We start from the raw sequence: 15,391 nt of genomic DNA, 5'->3' as shown, positions 1-15,391 counted from the left end.
TGGTATTCTTGACCGGCTCCTTCCCCAGAGCAGACTGTCTTCCTATCACTTGGGAAGTCTTGTCAGGTGTGGAATGTCTTTTTTGTCCCCTTGTGTGATGTTTAACACTAACTGCACGCTGTGTTTGCACGCTTCCTCCCTTGCCTGTGGAGACAGGTAGTGTGTCCGGAGCACAGAGGCTGGACTCTGCCACAGTCAGGACTTACTCCTGCTAGAGCCTCCTGCTGGTGAGTAGAGAGCTGCTCCCAGGTGTCCCCGTACAGTACAGTACAGTACAGTACAGTGGGGTACTTCGTGTCTACCTGGCTTTGGCAGCTTTGGACTAGGAGAGCCAACTGCAGTTATTTGGGAACTGAAAAAACACAGCTCCTGGCGCTTGGCACCACACAAGTGCTGTGGTGGACAGTAGCCACATAAAGTGAAACAGCTTTCTCTCTCTGTCTCTCTCACTCTCTGTCTCTGTCTGTCTGTCTCTCTCTCTCTGTACATGTGTACACGTGTGAGTGCATGTGTCAGCAGAGTCCAGAAGAGGGTAACAGGATCCCCTAGAGCTGAGCAGAGTCCAGAAGAGGGTAACAGGATCCCCTAGAGCTGAGCTCTCTCTAGCAGAGTCCAGAAGAGGGTAACAGGATCCCCTAGAGCTGAGCAGAGTCCAGAAGAGGGTAACAGGATCCCCTAGAGCTGAGCAGAGTCCAGAAGAGGGTAACAGGATCCCCTAGAGCTGAGCTCTCTCTAGCAGAGTCCAGAAGAGGGTAACAGGATCCCCTAGAGCTGAGCTCTCTCCAGCTCTGCAGACTTTAAGTTCTCTTGCTCTAGGTGTTGGCTGATGTCATGAAGGGGGCAACAGTGAGAACAGTCCTCCACACTGGTGTGACTCTTTCAGCTGCTCAAATTAGCACCCATGTGTGGCATCTGCTGTTCTGTTTAGTCGACAGGTGACTGATGATGTGAACTATGGCTCAATCTAGAGGGCTGCTGTTCAGCATACAGCTGCATTGCTGAGCTCAGCTTTAGTGGTGGCCACCTGTGTCCAGTGCTCCAAAGCCATTTTTAAGGGTGGGCGTCCCCTAGGTCCATGTCTCCCTCATCTCTCTTTGCTCCTGAGCCCTCTCTTTCCAGGGTGCTATTCCCCTGGGATCTGGGAGTGCTTTTTGGAAGGAGGGGGGCTTTTTTTTTTTAATTAGTATCATGAGACACATGCTTGGGGACTGGGCATAGGTCACAGGTAGCAGTGGGGTGGCCCTTTGTTGCCAGTGTGTGCTGAGAGGAAGTGTCTGTGCTTGCTTCCAGTTTACCCGCACTACTTCTACAGATGACGACACCATGGCAGAGACAGGCAGAGCTTGATGGAGCCCCATCTGTCAGCACTTGCTGTATGGACCCAAGATATTTTATTACAGAGTTTTTAAACTTGTGGGAAAAAAAATCACAAATACCATAGAGAAAATATTTTAGAATTGACTGTTTCTTATATTTATGTAAACTTACACTTCCTCATTTATATAGTTATGTACTCTTTCATGTATATCCAGGCTATAAATATCCTTTTGAGTCAGTTCATGTTCTTATACCTAATTTTAGTCTTTTAAATGAATGTACTGTAATGCTTGTGTGTAAATCTGAGCAAATATAGGGCTTTTGTAAATTATGCATTTACTGTAATTATTCCTGTTTAATTTTTTAATGATGAATCCGACAGAGGAAAGGATTTTGCTACGTTTATAAAGTCATCATGATACAAGCCATGTGCATTCTCCTCTACCCAGCTCTGCAACAATCATTCTGAAACAAGCAGACTTTATTTCCAGACTTTTTTCTGTCGTATTTTAATGACTGACCTTAATTGTACTTTTTCTACAAGAAATCTCAGCTTCCATTAGGCTTGGGACGAATGGTCAGGACTCTGTGAACAGCCCTTAACCCTGGCCACATCCCTGGCCCTGCTCTGGACATGGGTCGATTGTCTTCAGAGATTGAGCAGGGCCTTGAGCTAGGAGCAGCACTCTACAGGGGCAGGGTGACTCATCACCTGCGGACTGAGCAACCTAGAGAACCTTGCAGCTGCCTCCCTCCACTCTCTTCAAGGACCAATCACCATGGGCAGGTGCTCATTTCCTGACTGGGGCAGAGCAGGTGAAAGCAAGAAACCTCAGCGGAGCAGGCAGCCTGCAACTCCAATAAAGGCCTTATTCTTCTTGTGTAAACTGTCTTTTTACATTTATTTGTAAATGTCTTAAGAATGGACCTAGTTGTACACTCATAACTGTCTTGGCGACCTCCTCACTGACACTGGTGAGTTAAGCCACAGGGCTCAGGCAGACAAGCGCGTATTTATTGTGTAGCTGATGTGGGAGAGGCTTTTATATTTGCTTTCTGCTTTTAATTCATCTGGACAATTGGTTGTTCTGTTTTTCTGTTAATCGTTTGTGACCCTCTCAATTATATAACAAAGTCTGTGCAGTTGACTTCTGAACTGTTTTTATCACAGTGTTATTTATTGCTTTTTTCAATAAAGTCCCCAGCATTTTCCACTGCCAGTTAAGAATGCGGTGAGCAAGCGTCGTCTGCCTTATGCTCTACTGAAAAGCCATCTAAGTCTGTAAGGGTCCTCCATCTAGGGCCTTGGCTGGTAGCCAAGACACACACGTGCCTCTGTAGGATGTTCCTGCATTGCTGCTCCTCCCCTCTGCTGCCTTCCAGATATGGCTCTGTCCTCTTGCCCCTCTGTGTTGTCAGCAGGGCTTTGTCTCTTCTGGCTGAGGAGACCTGACTGTGGTAGCTTTGCCCCAGGGGACAAAGGGAAAGGACAGGCCTAGAGGCTTTAGGCAGACACACACACACACACACACACACACCACACACACACACACACCACACACACACACACACACACACACACACACACACACACACACACACACACACACACACACACACACCAGGCTGTGTCCCTTCAAGACTGACCGCCTTCAGCACGAATACAGATTAGGATCCTCCTGCTCCTCCCAGCACAGCAGATTTGTGAGCACTGCTTCCTGTTTACAACCTACCTGCTGACCTGACCCTTACTTGCTTGAGGCGACTGTAGGGGCCAGGGAGATGGTTTAGTGGGTAAAATGCTTGTCTTGCAGGCCCAAGGACCTGAGTTTAGGTTCCCAGACCCCACATAAAAAGCTGAACATGGCCGGGCGGTGGTGGCGCACACCTTTAATCCCAGCACTTGGGAGGCAGAGGCAGGCTGATCTCTGTGAGTTCGAGACCAGCCTGGTCTACAAGAGCTAGTTCCAGGATAGGCTCCAAAACCACAGAGAAACCCTGTCTCGAAAAAAAAAAAAAAAGCTGAACATGGTGGTGTGTTTGCGTAATCCCAGCACTAGGGTGATGGAGACGGGTAAATGTCTCAGAGCTTTATGACTGCTTCAGAACTCCCAGGTACCATCTGGAGAGGTACCTAAGCACCTCCTGCTCTTCCGGAGACCTGGGTTCAATACCCAGCACTCACATGATAGCTCACAACCCTCCAACTCTAGTTCAGGGGTTCTGATACCTGCTTCTGGCCTTGACTAGCACAGACACACAAAGTAGTACACAGACATAGGTGCAGGCAAAACATTCACACATTAAAAAGGTTCCTGGAATCCTTGGTGGTTTTATTGGTGGTGATAGTTGAGAAATAGAATGAGCAATCGTAGCAGTTTCCTTTCCAAGAGTACTGCATTGCTCTGTGTCACCCATGGTGGGTATGGGGACTACAAGCATCCCTGGTCTAATTCTGATGCTGTCACTCACATGAACCCTCCCATTATTGAACCACCCACAGTGACGCATACGTGTAATCCCAGGACTAGAGAAGCTGAGCATAATTGCAGGCTCGTGGCCAGCTTTGAGCTGCAATAAAAACTGTCTCAAAAGTTAAATAAGTAGATGGCCCAAGTCTAAAGTCAAGCACTCATAAGGCCGAGGCAGGACTGTCCAGAATCCAAGGCCAGCCTGCGCAACGCAAGTCCCAGAACAAACAAAACAACTCCGGGATGGTATCTAACTCTAAATTGAAGGCTAACCTGGGCTACCTAAGTTCTGGGCCAGCCAGGTTTACATAGGGAGAGTGTCAATGAGCAAAAGTAAGGACCTTGCCAAATATAGTAGTGCACATCTGTAATTCTGCTAGGGTTTGATGGGACACAGGAGGCTCCCTGGACTCTTAGAGGCCAGGAGGTCTGCTGTAGCCCACAGAGAATAGCAAAAAGACCACATTAGGATAGAAAATACCCTTCCCTGGGGCTGGAGAACTGCCTCAGCAGTAGAGGACCCAAATTTGGTTCCCAGCACCCACATCAGAAAGCTTAAAACCAACTCCAGCTTGAGAGACCTGACACCTCCTGGCCTCCGGGGGGCACCAGCACTCCCGTGCATCACACTGAAACCATACACAGGAACACAGGAGTAAACAAAAACAACCCACAACTTCCTTAGCCTGTTTCCCAGCAGATGCTTTCAAGGTAATTATGGGTTTGGATTTTTTTTAAAAAATGGTTTCTCTATAAATACCTTCCTAGAACTCACTGTGTAGACCAGGCTGGCTTTAAACTCAGAGAGATCTGCCTGCCTCTGCCTCCTGAGTGCTGGTCTTAAAAGTATGCACTACCAGAGTTGGAAAGATGTCTGGCTGCTCTTCCAGAGGATCTGGGTTCAGTTCCCAGCACCCACGTGGCAGGTAGGTGACACAACTGTCTGTAACTCCAGTTCCAAAGGATCCTTCACACAGGCATATATGCAAAACATCAATGCACGTAAAAGATGGCTGGAATAAAGGTCATTTGTAAAAATAAACTGCACTATTCTGCCTGGCTTTGTGGGCTTTTATTGTTAGTAAAGTCTGCCTGACCTAGGCTAGGATGACAAAAATGGTGGAATAATCGCCTAACATGGACATGAGGATTTGAATTCCATTCCCTGCAACACACACGGAAAGTTTTGGTTTGGTTTTATTGTTTTAAGGATTTATTTATTAATTTGAAACAGGGTTTCTCTGTGTATCCCTGACTATCCTGGAACTCACTGTAGACCAGGCTGGATTTGAACTCACAAAGATCCACCTGCCTCTGCACCCAGAATGTTGGGATTAAAGGTGTGTGCCACCACCGCCCAGCTTTAAAGATTTGTTTTCAATCAGAGAGGGAAATAGGGAGGGAAAGGTAGGTGTGTGTGTGTGTGTGTGTGTGTGTGTGTGTGTGTGTGTGTGTTCAAATGGAGGCCCAAAGAGGGTGTTGCATGAGCTAGAACTGAAGTTACAGACAGTTGTGAGCCTGCTATTGTGGCTACTGAGAACTGAACTTGGGTCCAGATCTTCTGGAAGAGCAGCAGGTGGCCTGTTTTTCAGTTTTGTTTGTTTGTTTGTTTGTTTATTTGAGACAGTTTCCCTATGTAAACCTTGCTGGCCCAGGACTTAGGTAGCTCAGGTTAGCCTTCAATTTAGTTACAAATTTAGCCACCATGCTGGAGTTGTGTTTTATTTATTCTGGGATAGGGTCTTGTTGTGTAGCGCAGGCTGGTCTTGGATTCTGCGGGGGCTGAGGCGCCCCCTGAGTGCTTGGTTTATAGACTTGGATCATGACATCTGGCTTCCAAAGCCACTATTTCCACTCAGGATTGGTTTTCTGGCATAAGGGCTGATCCATTCTTCCCAGCTCCTTTGCACTTGAGCGTCATCTTGGAATGAGATGGACAGCCTGGTCTTACGGAGTCACACATACTTCACCACCTATTGGCAGGGGTGGTGGTGGATGGGCTGTGGCTTCTGCCACAAGAAAAGTCACAACAAGTCCAGCATTTCTGGATGTGTGTGTGCGTATGTAAGACGGTCTTTCTACACAGTCCCGGCTGTCCTGGAACTTGCTGCTTGGGTCAGGCTGGCTTCAAACTCAGATTCACTTGCCTCTGCTTTCCAAAAGGAAATTAAAGATGTGTGCCATCTTGTCTGGCCTGTGTTTTAATGTTTTGACCAGGACCTTTCTATGTTACCCAGACTTCCCAAGGCTGGAATCACAAACCTCCATCACCAACCATGGCTTAACACCTTAAGAGCACAATTGGTCCAGGAGCTGTCGTCAATGTCACAAGGCTAAGGGCTGGGTATCTTCAGAGTTGGCTCTTTCAGAGGCTCGCAGACTTCTGTGCACTGTCTCTCCTGTTCTTCTGCATTCCGGGACTCCTTCCTGGAATCTCTGGTCTTATCTCACTGGGGCTGTGCCTTGGAGGATGCAAGCTGCTTGGCCCCAAAGACAGACAGTTGCAAATCCCCATTACTTCCACTTCTCCTTTGAAAAGTTGGCATTCTTACTATTTTATTCATTAATGAGTCAAGTAAGAGCTATGTGACTGGGGAGATGGCTCTGCCAGAGGTGATTACAGCACAAGCTGAGAGCTTGAGTTCAATCCCCAGCACCCACACGATAAGCCAAATGGTGTGCAATGGGAATGTGAACAGATGAACTGAGGACTGCAGATGTGTGGCTAGATGGGTGGGTGGGTGCATGCTTGTTCGACCTACCAGGAGCTGCACCATCAAAGAAAAGTCTCTCTCCTCCAGCAGTCATTAACTGCCAATAGCTCCTTAGCTGATGATGGGAGACCTGCCTGTCTCCACTCCATTCTGGAATGTTGACTGGTGTAATCTTGTGCAGGCCAGCGCAACTGCTGTGAGCTCGTGAGCACAGCAGTCTCATCATGCCCAGAAGACACTGCACTGGTTCTGCTGACCTCAGATTTTGTGAATTGTGAGAAGGGACAAGTTACACACTAGTTGACAGATCTTAATTGGCTTTGCTTCATGAGCCTAGAACATAGGAATACTTGACTGTCAAATGGGCAGTTCTTTGGGGCGGAGGGGGAGAAAGGCTGCTGTTTGCCTCTCTGATGGTAGTTTTGAGGTGCTGCACCCCAGACAGAGAAGAAACCAAGACACCGAGAAGACTGCTTATTGTACTAGCATGTGAGTCCTGGGGATTAAACTCAAGTTGCTAGTCTTAATGGTAGGCACTTTTACTCCCTGAGCCCTAACTATCTGCACAACTTATTCTGAGCTGCTTCTTTGTGACAAAGCAAGAGGGGGTTTTTATAGGACTAGGAAGTGACCTATGTTTTTTGCTGTTATCTCTTATTTTTGTGTTTTGTTTTGTTTTGTTTTTTGAGACAAGGTTTCTCTGTAGCTTTGGAACCTGTCCTCAAACTCACTCTGTAGACCAGGCTGGTCTTGAACTCACAGAGATCCGCCTGCCTCTGCCTCCCAAGTGGCATAGGCCACCACCACCCAGCTGTTACCTCTTTTCTTAGAAGGGTAAGTAACTGATTTTGAGGTGTGCTCTCATCATGGTTCCCAGGCTTAAGCCATCTTCTTGTCTCAGCTACCCCAACACAGGGACTCAGGCAAACACCATTGTTCCTGGTTTAGATAGAGTTCTTGACTTTTCAGCTTGAGGACATGGAACTTAGCTTGAGTGACTCTAGTTTAATTTTGAGCCCCACCCGTTGGGCACAGTTCAGGCTCTTAGTATAAATGATGCCTGTAGTTTTTATGTAACAAAATGTATGAGATCATGTTTTTATTTTAAAACCAAATGCTGAGGAGATAGCTCAGTCGGTGTTTGCAGTGCAGGTATGAGGACCCGAACATGATCCTCAGAACCAAGGTGGAGATGGTGAGTGAAGTGGTATACACTTGTAATCCCAGCACCAGAGAAGAAGCAGAGACAGGAGGATTCCTGGAGCTTGCTGGCCAGCTAGCTTAGTCCACTGGGTGATCTGCAGGCCAGTGAGAGACCCTGCCTCAAAACAAGTGGGTGATCATCCTGAGGAAGATGCCAGAAGTTGTCTTTTGACTTCTGTGTGTATGCGCACACACTTGAATGCACACCTACATATGTATACCTATGCATATGGAATCTCTGGTACCTGACATCTCTTGTTTCCTTCCTGATCTACCCTCAAATTTGACAGGTTAGCTTTTTTTTTTCTCCCTTTTAGTGCCAGTGTTGGTAGGAGGGCCTTGTGCATTCTAGACAAGCACTCTTGTCACTGGATTACATCCCTAACCTCCTTGCTTCTTCTCTTCTTCCTTCTGAAGGGGAAAGGGGGGAGGAGGGAGAGAGAGAGAGTCAGTCCCTGGGCTATACTGGCCTCTAAATGATAGAGATCCATCTGCCCCTGCTGTATTATTTAGCTTTGTTATGCAGTGCAGGAGCATCTGCCTAGGGACAGGCACAGTGAGCTGGGCCTCCTGTGTCCAGACAATCGTGTCCACAGAACAACCTGTGTAAGACAAGTCCTCATTTGAGACTTTTTTTTAAGGTGATTCTATGTCAAGTTGGACAGACAGGTAGATAGATGGTTAACAGGTAGGTGTATAGGTGGTATTGGTTGTTTTTTTGTCAACTTGGCTCAAACTAGAGTCACCTGGGAAGAGGGAACCTCAGTTGATGAATTGCCTCTGTCAGATTGGCCTGTGGGCAAGTCTGTGGGGGCATCTTCTTCGTTAATGATCGTTAGGGAAGCTCCCAGCCCACTGGGCGGGGTGATGCCACTCCTGGGTAGGTGGTCTTGGGAAAGCAGGTTGAGCAAGCCAAAGAAGCACTCCTCCATGGTCTCTGCTTCAGTTCCTGCCCTGCCTGAGTTCCTGTCCTGACTTCCTTCAGTGAAGGACTATAATTTGAGTCAAATAATCTTTTTTCCTCTCCAAGTTTCTTTTAGTATTTTGTTTTTGCTTTTTTAAATACCAGCAATGAGACCCCTAACTGTAGATAGATGGAGGGATGGAAGAACAGATGGATTGTAGATGAGTAGGTGAATGGTAGATGGGCAGAAGGACAGACTGGATGGGTGGGTAGATGATTGACAGGTGAGTGGATGATGCTGTGCAGACGCATGCATGGGTGGAGAGCTGCACGGTGGTGGATGGGTAGATGCATGGATGTATGGCTGAGAGGTAGGCGGAGGGTAAATGTGTTGGACAGGGGAAGACAGGTGTTTCTAAGTCAGCTCCCTTTAGTTGACTGGCATCCCAGCAGCATCTCAGAGGCTTGCTTCCAGGATCTGGGAAAAGGGATAGGAACACGGGGCGTGGTTTGCCTGGTACGGGGCGGGGTCTTGCGTGGCCCCGGATGCAGCTCCGCCCCCACGGAACCGGAAGTGAGCAGGCGCTGGGAGCGGCGGGGCGCGGCGGGATCCTGGCGGACCTGGCTGGCGCGGTGAGTGGGGGGGGATGGGTGTCCTAGAGAGCTGCGGAAGGGGCGACAGGGGGGTGGGATGGGTTGTCAGGGTGCAGGGCCTGGACACGGGGGTCGGAATGTGGGGCCGGGACTAGGGGTCGGGGCCGGGACCCGGGTCAGGGATCGGAGTGCGGGGCAGGGGTTGAGGCCCAGGGGTACAGGGCCAGGATCCAAGGATCAGGGCCTCAGGGTGCAGGACCGGGATCCAGGAGCCAGGTTTCAGGACCAGGACCGAGGGTTCGCTCTGTGGGGCCGGGATTGTGGCTTGGGGGTCGGGTCCGGGATCGGGGGTCGGGCTCCGGGGTGTATTGCAGTGATCAGGTCTCGGGGTGCAGGGCTGGGATTGGGTGTCGAGGTATAAGGCTAGGATCGGGGGATCGGGGTCATGGCCAAGACCCGGGTTTCGCGGTGTGGGGCCAAAATCGGGAGGTTGGGGTGCGGAGCTGGGATCGGGGGTCGGAGTGCAGGGTCAGGATTGGAGGCTCAAAGCCCCTGGCTGCAGGGTCGGGATGGGGTCGGGTCCGAGGTTTAGGACTCCTGTGCTGGGCTATTCGGTCATCCGTGGAGTAGCCAGGGTGCAGAGTGGCCCGGGCTCTGAGGGGGCGGGGCGTTTGCTCTAGGATTCCTGGGCTTAAAGGAAGGGGTGGGGTTCCCGGGCAGGATCCCAGGATCTAGAGGTGAGGTGCGAAACCAGCTTGGGGTGTTCTGGGTCAGAGTGCATAGTTAGGGGTCTGGGGAGTCAGAGTACCTGGATCTAGGAACGGAATGGAACCCTGAGGGCTGGGAGAAGCTGGTGGGGGTGGGGAGACTTTGGTTGTAGAATCTAATGGAATGGTGAGGGCCTGGGGGAAGTTGTTGGGCCTGGAGAGCCTGAAGTTCCAGAATCCAGTGAAATTATGAGTGTCTGAGGGCCTTTGGGAAGTAGGCAGGGTGGGAAGCTAGTGTTCCAGGGCCTAGGAGGATTGGGGTCCAGCCCTCTGGGCTGTGCTGGGAGGCCAGCATCAGGGGACTGGCCTGGACACTTGAGTGAAATTTGCAATGGGGTCAGTGGAAATCCAAGCTGCTAGCTTGCATCCTGGAGCTAGGGAGCCTGGAATCCAGCTGCCCCTCCTCCTGGGTGTATGCCCAGTCACTGCATCGGTGGTTGGGCCCGGTCTTTCCCCCTGTTTCCTTTTGGTCTGTGTGAGGGGTGGGATCTTCCAGCCAGGGAGAAGGGATTCCATTTTGTACCCAGTCTGCCCTGAGCCATATCAGTAGCCTGATCGATCCAGCATTTCCTCCCCATTCAGTAGGCCCTCACGGTCAGCACATACAGCCCTCCTGTCCACCAGGGGCCAGGCCACTGTGAATCTGAGGACCCGCCTCAGCACCGATGCCTCACCCAGAGTGAGTCACCAGTTCAGGCCCTGAGTCAACACTGCTTCTCTCTTTGGCTGAGAGGGTTTTTACCAGAAATTCCAAGGAGGGAAGCAGCTTTAAGTGGGAACTTCAGACAGAATGCAGAGCTGGTACTAGCTCCCTGGGAACTAGAAAAGGAGCCTCCGCTAGAGCATCTTCCCCCATAGAGCCTTTCCCTCGATGCTTCCTCTTCTGTTGGCATTGAACCCTGGGCCTCGCTAGACAACTTCTCTACCCAGCTGCAGCCCCAGCCCGAGAGCAGACCTTTAATTGAGGCTTTGTGACAGTGGTACCTCTAACACCTTGTAAATGCCAGGAGATGTAATTGGCCCTTCAGATCTTCGTCCTGTTAGTTGGGACGGCACCTGGTGGAACTCAGCGTTATCCTAGCGCCCTTACCTCCCTGTTCTGTGTCCTGGGCATGGTCCTGTTTGCCTACCAGCTTGTCTCTTGGTGGTGTCCCTGCACAGGCTAGCCCACTCTCCGTGGCCTGCTTTTGCTGGCCTCACTAGGCACTGGGGGTGGGGTGGTTGGTATCTCCATGACTGCTCCTGGCCCTAGCCACTTTCCTATTGTCTTTGCTCTGCCATGCTGTAGATATCAGGTTCAGGCTCTCAGGATGGAGGATTCCTTCATCCTGTGACTGGGTCCCTTCTGGTTGAGCTCTGTGCTGGCTGTGCAGTGGCTTTCCCTGTCTTTGTACGTGGCCTTTGCAGTGGCTTCGTCTATTGTTTGAATCTTTTTTTTTTGTATCTACTTTATTGAAGTACAGTTTACTCCACATGGTCACTGAGCTAAAGGGTTCAGTGATGATTGTACGTTCAGAGTTGTGCAGCCATCCCCACAAGCAGTTTTGGTTTTCTCAGAGAGCTATATAGAATGGGCATGCCTATGGTCCCAGCGGCTGGGAATGCTGGGACAGAAGGACCTTGAGCCCAAGGAGTTCTGGCCAGCTCGGCCCCGCAAACAAAGCTAGAGTCTGTCCTGTCTTATCTGTCTGTCCCTCCCTCCTGTCACTCTTTCCTACTCCCTTTTTGGTGGTAGCTGGGATTCAGTTGAGATAGATCTCTCTAGCTTTGATTGGCCTGGAAGTCACTATATAGATCAGCCTGGCCTCGAGCCTGCAGCCATCCTCCTGCCTTGGCCTCTTGGGTGTTGTGATTTAGATGAAAAGGCTCAGAGGGTAAAGGGCACTTGCCACTGAGCCTGACAACCTGTGTTCAGTCTCTGGGACCAACATAATAGAAGGAACAATTCAGATTATTGACTTCCACAAGTGTGCTCAGAGACACATGTGGACACAGATACATGCATGTATGCAGACACATAAAGGCAGACAGACAGACACACACACCCAGGCTTCTGCCCAGTGTATCTGTTGTATTTTTATGTCCTTCCTTGTGTTCTTGATGTAACATCTGAGACTTTATCAGCAAATTCCAGTCAGAACAATCACATTCTTCTCGTGGTTTCATGTGTGAGGTGGGGCAGTGAGGCCTTACTTAGACCCAAAAATTGCATAAGCTTCTTTTCAACTGGTTGTTTTCATGATCATAAAGTTGAGTGAGAACACTGAGTGTGTGGCTGGGGCATAGTTTGGTGGCAGAGTGTTTGTTGAGTGTGAGACCCTGGCTCAACCATAGTATTGCCCCTCACTGACTGCGTATCTGGCTTTTCACACACGTTCTGGGCTCAAACACAGGTCATCAGGCTTGTAGAGCAAGCACTTTTATCTGCTGAGCCATGGCAGTGTGTGTGTGTGTGTGTGTGTGTGTGTGTAGCCCAGGCTGGCTAAGGATGAGACTGATAGAAACTCCTGCTCCTCCTACCTTTACCCCCCAGCCCTGGGGTCACAGGTATGCTCCTTTGTGCTGGCTCCTCAGTTTGGCTTTTTGAGACAGGCTCTCTTTCTGTGGTTTGTGCTGGCCTGGCTCTTTGCAGTAGCTGGGGTCACAGGCATGTGCCACCTGGCCGGACTTCTGTTACTGTCTGTAAACACAGTGACAGAGTTTCGTTTCTTTCCACCTTCATAAGTTAGAGTGGACAAGAAACAAAATATTTCAGCTTTACAGCAAGCAGGGCACGAGCTGGCCATGGAGGCTGCGATCTCCAATTGTATTCAGGGGCGTGTAGGGTGGGTGTGGGTTTTTGAATCTGCCAAGTCCCCTGGTTCCTGTGGGCTGAGACCTCTGATTAGTGAGAAACCAGTTTTCCTGTCTGCCGATGTTGTGTGCACTCTGTGTACTGGGGACTTGGTGGTTCTCTAAAAGCGCCCCACAGGGGGGTGTTGCCCAGAGAGCTCAGCACAGCCGTTCTGAGCCTCCAGTCCTCTCTTCACAGGCGGTTGCTGATCGTCACAGATGCCAGCACATTTCTCCCTGGATTCCTTGGATTCGGATAGACTGTGAGCTGCCCCTCGCAGCACAAAAGGAAGGTTTGTGTCTTGTGAAGGCTCCAGTGTGCTTTCTCCTGGGTCAGGTATGGGTAGGGCTCTCTTCCTGACCATGTAGAAAGAGACTGGGGGTGGGGGCGGGGGGGTGTGGGAAACAGCAATAACCTTTTCAAAGAACTCTAAAGCTGACTTAAGGGGACCAGCCCCCAGTCAGAACCAGGGTAAATAAGAAAATCCATGAAGGCGGAGATAGCTTAGGAAAAATCCTTATCTGTCTAAAGGTTAGACTTTTTCTATCTGGGGTGGGGAGAAAAGGAACACAGACCTTTTGTGATGGTAACTTTTTTTTTACTTTATCTTGTTTTTTTTTTTTTTTTTTTTTTTTGGTTTTTCGAGACAGGGTTTCTCTGTGGCTTTGGAGCCTGTCCTGGAACTAGCTCTGTAGACCAGGCTGGTCTCGAACTCACAGAGATCCGCCTACTTCTGCCTCCCGAGTGCTGGGATTAAAGGCGTGCGCCACCATCGCCCGGCTTTACTTTATCTTGAAAAAATCTTGAATAATCTCTTGCTCACTCCTTCTCTCTCTGCTCCACCATTGCTCTCTTTTCTTGGCTGCTCCTTCACTCTCTGCCTTGCCATCCCTCTCTGCTGCCTCTCCCCCGTCACAGCCAAACTCTGGACAACTCTTAAGTTACATTTTCAGTGCTCAACCCATTCTTAAAATCCAAGATAAGTCACGTAGTTTCTCTTAGGCTAGGGATGTCACAACGACCGACCAGTGAGCAACCAGGGCCTTACACGTAGCTCTAAGTTGGTGAGGGTTCCCAGACAGTAAATAATCGGCTGAGCCTTGAGGTTGGGGAAACAGCAGAAGGAAATGTCCATTGCTGCAGGGAGCTGTGTGGAAAGTTTCTTCTAACTTTTGACCTTGAATTGGCACTGAATAGCACCTGGGAAAATGACCTTGTGGATTTGTCTCTAGGGGCAACCAGATATTGTTTCCAGAGGCAACCAGCCTGCTTTGAATCTGCTCTGAAGTCTAAAGTTAGCTGTCTGTGTAAAAGGCAGTCTTTGTGACTGAGAATCCTGTCTCAGTCTGAGTAATGTAAGATATCCTGATATTATTTCTATTCATCAGAATTATACAGTTACAGAAATCATCCTTCTGACCATCCACAGCTATCTGTGTGCCTAGGGGATGCAATATTTTCACAAGAGAAACATAAGCAGTGGGAACAGACCCCAAAACTCTTACTCGGGAAGAAATGAAGTTCTTAGGGAAGAAAGGAAGTGACTCATGAGAGAAATTATAGACAGGAACAACTGGCTTCCACAGCCAGTGACCCCACAGTCTCACCAGGTGGGGTTCCCCTCCAGGGAATCGTGTGTCTGATGGGTGGACCTGCTGAACGCTAATTGTCACCTGCTGTATACCGCACGGCAGCTCTCAGCAGAAATCTCGTGCTGGGGCCTGGGAAGACGGCTCAGTGGGTAATGTGTTTGCCATGCAAGCATAAGGATCTGAGCTTGAATCCCCAGAACCCAAGTCAAAGCCGGGCACAGGGCACACATCTGTGAAGTGCTGGTGCAGCAACAGGCAGATCCCTAGAGTGTGATGGCCAGCTGGCAAGCTCTGGGTTCTGGTTCTGTGAAGAGATACTGTCCCCAAAATGGGGGGGGGGGGGACAGCAAATTGGCTCAGCGGGTAAGTGCTTGCTGCCAAACCTGATAGCTTAAATACGACGATTCCTGGGACCTGGAGCGTGGAGGAAGAGAATGTGTGCGGTGGTCTTGGCTCTCGATGTTCTCTAAGGTTCTGTCAAGGGCTGGGGAGGTGGCTCAGTGATTAAAGCATCTACCACACAAGTGTGAGGGTCCTCAGAACCCATGTAAATGACAGGTGGGCTCCGTGGCCTGCCTGTAATCCCACTCTCAGAAGGCAGAGGTGGGAGATCCCCAGAGTAAACTGGCTGCTGAGCCTTCTCAGTGAGAGACCCTGACTCAATGAATAAGGTGGAAGAGTGATGAAGGACACACGTGTGCACTCACAAAAACATGGAAAAACAAAAACAAAATTTCTCAAAAGTAAGTCATGTTTGGAGCATTCTTGTGCACAGGGTTTAATGGCTAATAGCAACCTCTGCTCTATGTAAGGCGGTGCTGCGTGGTCTATGCTCCCCAGTAGATGGCTAATCTGCCCTCAGCTAAGCTGCTCAAGGCCTTATTGGATTTGGTCATCCAGATTAAGACAGCCATCATAGTCCTAGGGGCCAAAATAATCTTAAAGTTGTGATAAAATAAACATTACATGACATTTACCAGGAATGATACTTCGGGG

General features: G+C 49.6%; 2 protein-coding genes across 18 annotated transcripts in view; both read left to right on the top strand.

The window, feature by feature from the left end:
- Positions 1-2,545, top strand: part of Ppfia1 (PPFI scaffold protein A1) — an 85,021-nt gene extending 82,476 nt beyond the window's left edge. For 7 of the 9 annotated variants that reach the window (XM_075972922.1, XM_075972920.1, XM_075972919.1 and 4 more), the window contains 2 exons: positions 157-227; positions 1,291-2,545. In XM_075972922.1, coding sequence (XP_075829037.1) covers positions 157-215 — 59 coding nt within the window. In that variant the 3' untranslated portion in view covers positions 216-227; positions 1,291-2,545. The remainder of the gene's footprint in view (positions 1-156; positions 228-1,290) is intronic. The other 2 variants (XM_075972921.1, XM_075972916.1) reach the window with 1 other exon arrangement.
- Positions 2,546-8,919: 6,374 nt separating this feature from the next.
- Cttn (cortactin) overlaps positions 8,920-15,391 on the top strand; it is a 35,328-nt gene continuing 28,856 nt past the window's right edge. For 4 of the 9 annotated variants that reach the window (XM_075972910.1, XM_075972907.1, XM_075972906.1 and 1 more), the window contains exons 1-2: positions 9,140-9,242; positions 13,002-13,139. In XM_075972910.1, coding sequence (XP_075829025.1) covers positions 9,156-9,242; positions 13,002-13,139 — 225 coding nt within the window. In that variant the 5' untranslated portion in view covers positions 9,140-9,155. Of the gene's footprint in view, positions 9,243-10,629; positions 10,650-13,001; positions 13,140-15,391 lie in introns of those variants that run through there. The other 5 variants (XM_075972911.1, XM_075972908.1, XM_075972912.1 and 2 more) reach the window with 4 other exon arrangements.

This window comes from Microtus pennsylvanicus, chromosome 5 (assembly GCF_037038515.1).
Source record: "Microtus pennsylvanicus isolate mMicPen1 chromosome 5, mMicPen1.hap1, whole genome shotgun sequence".
In the NCBI taxonomy this organism is placed as follows: domain Eukaryota; kingdom Metazoa; phylum Chordata; class Mammalia; order Rodentia; family Cricetidae; genus Microtus; species Microtus pennsylvanicus.
The sequence above is the reverse complement of the archived record's forward strand: the minus strand, read 5'-3'. Positions and strand labels throughout refer to the sequence as shown.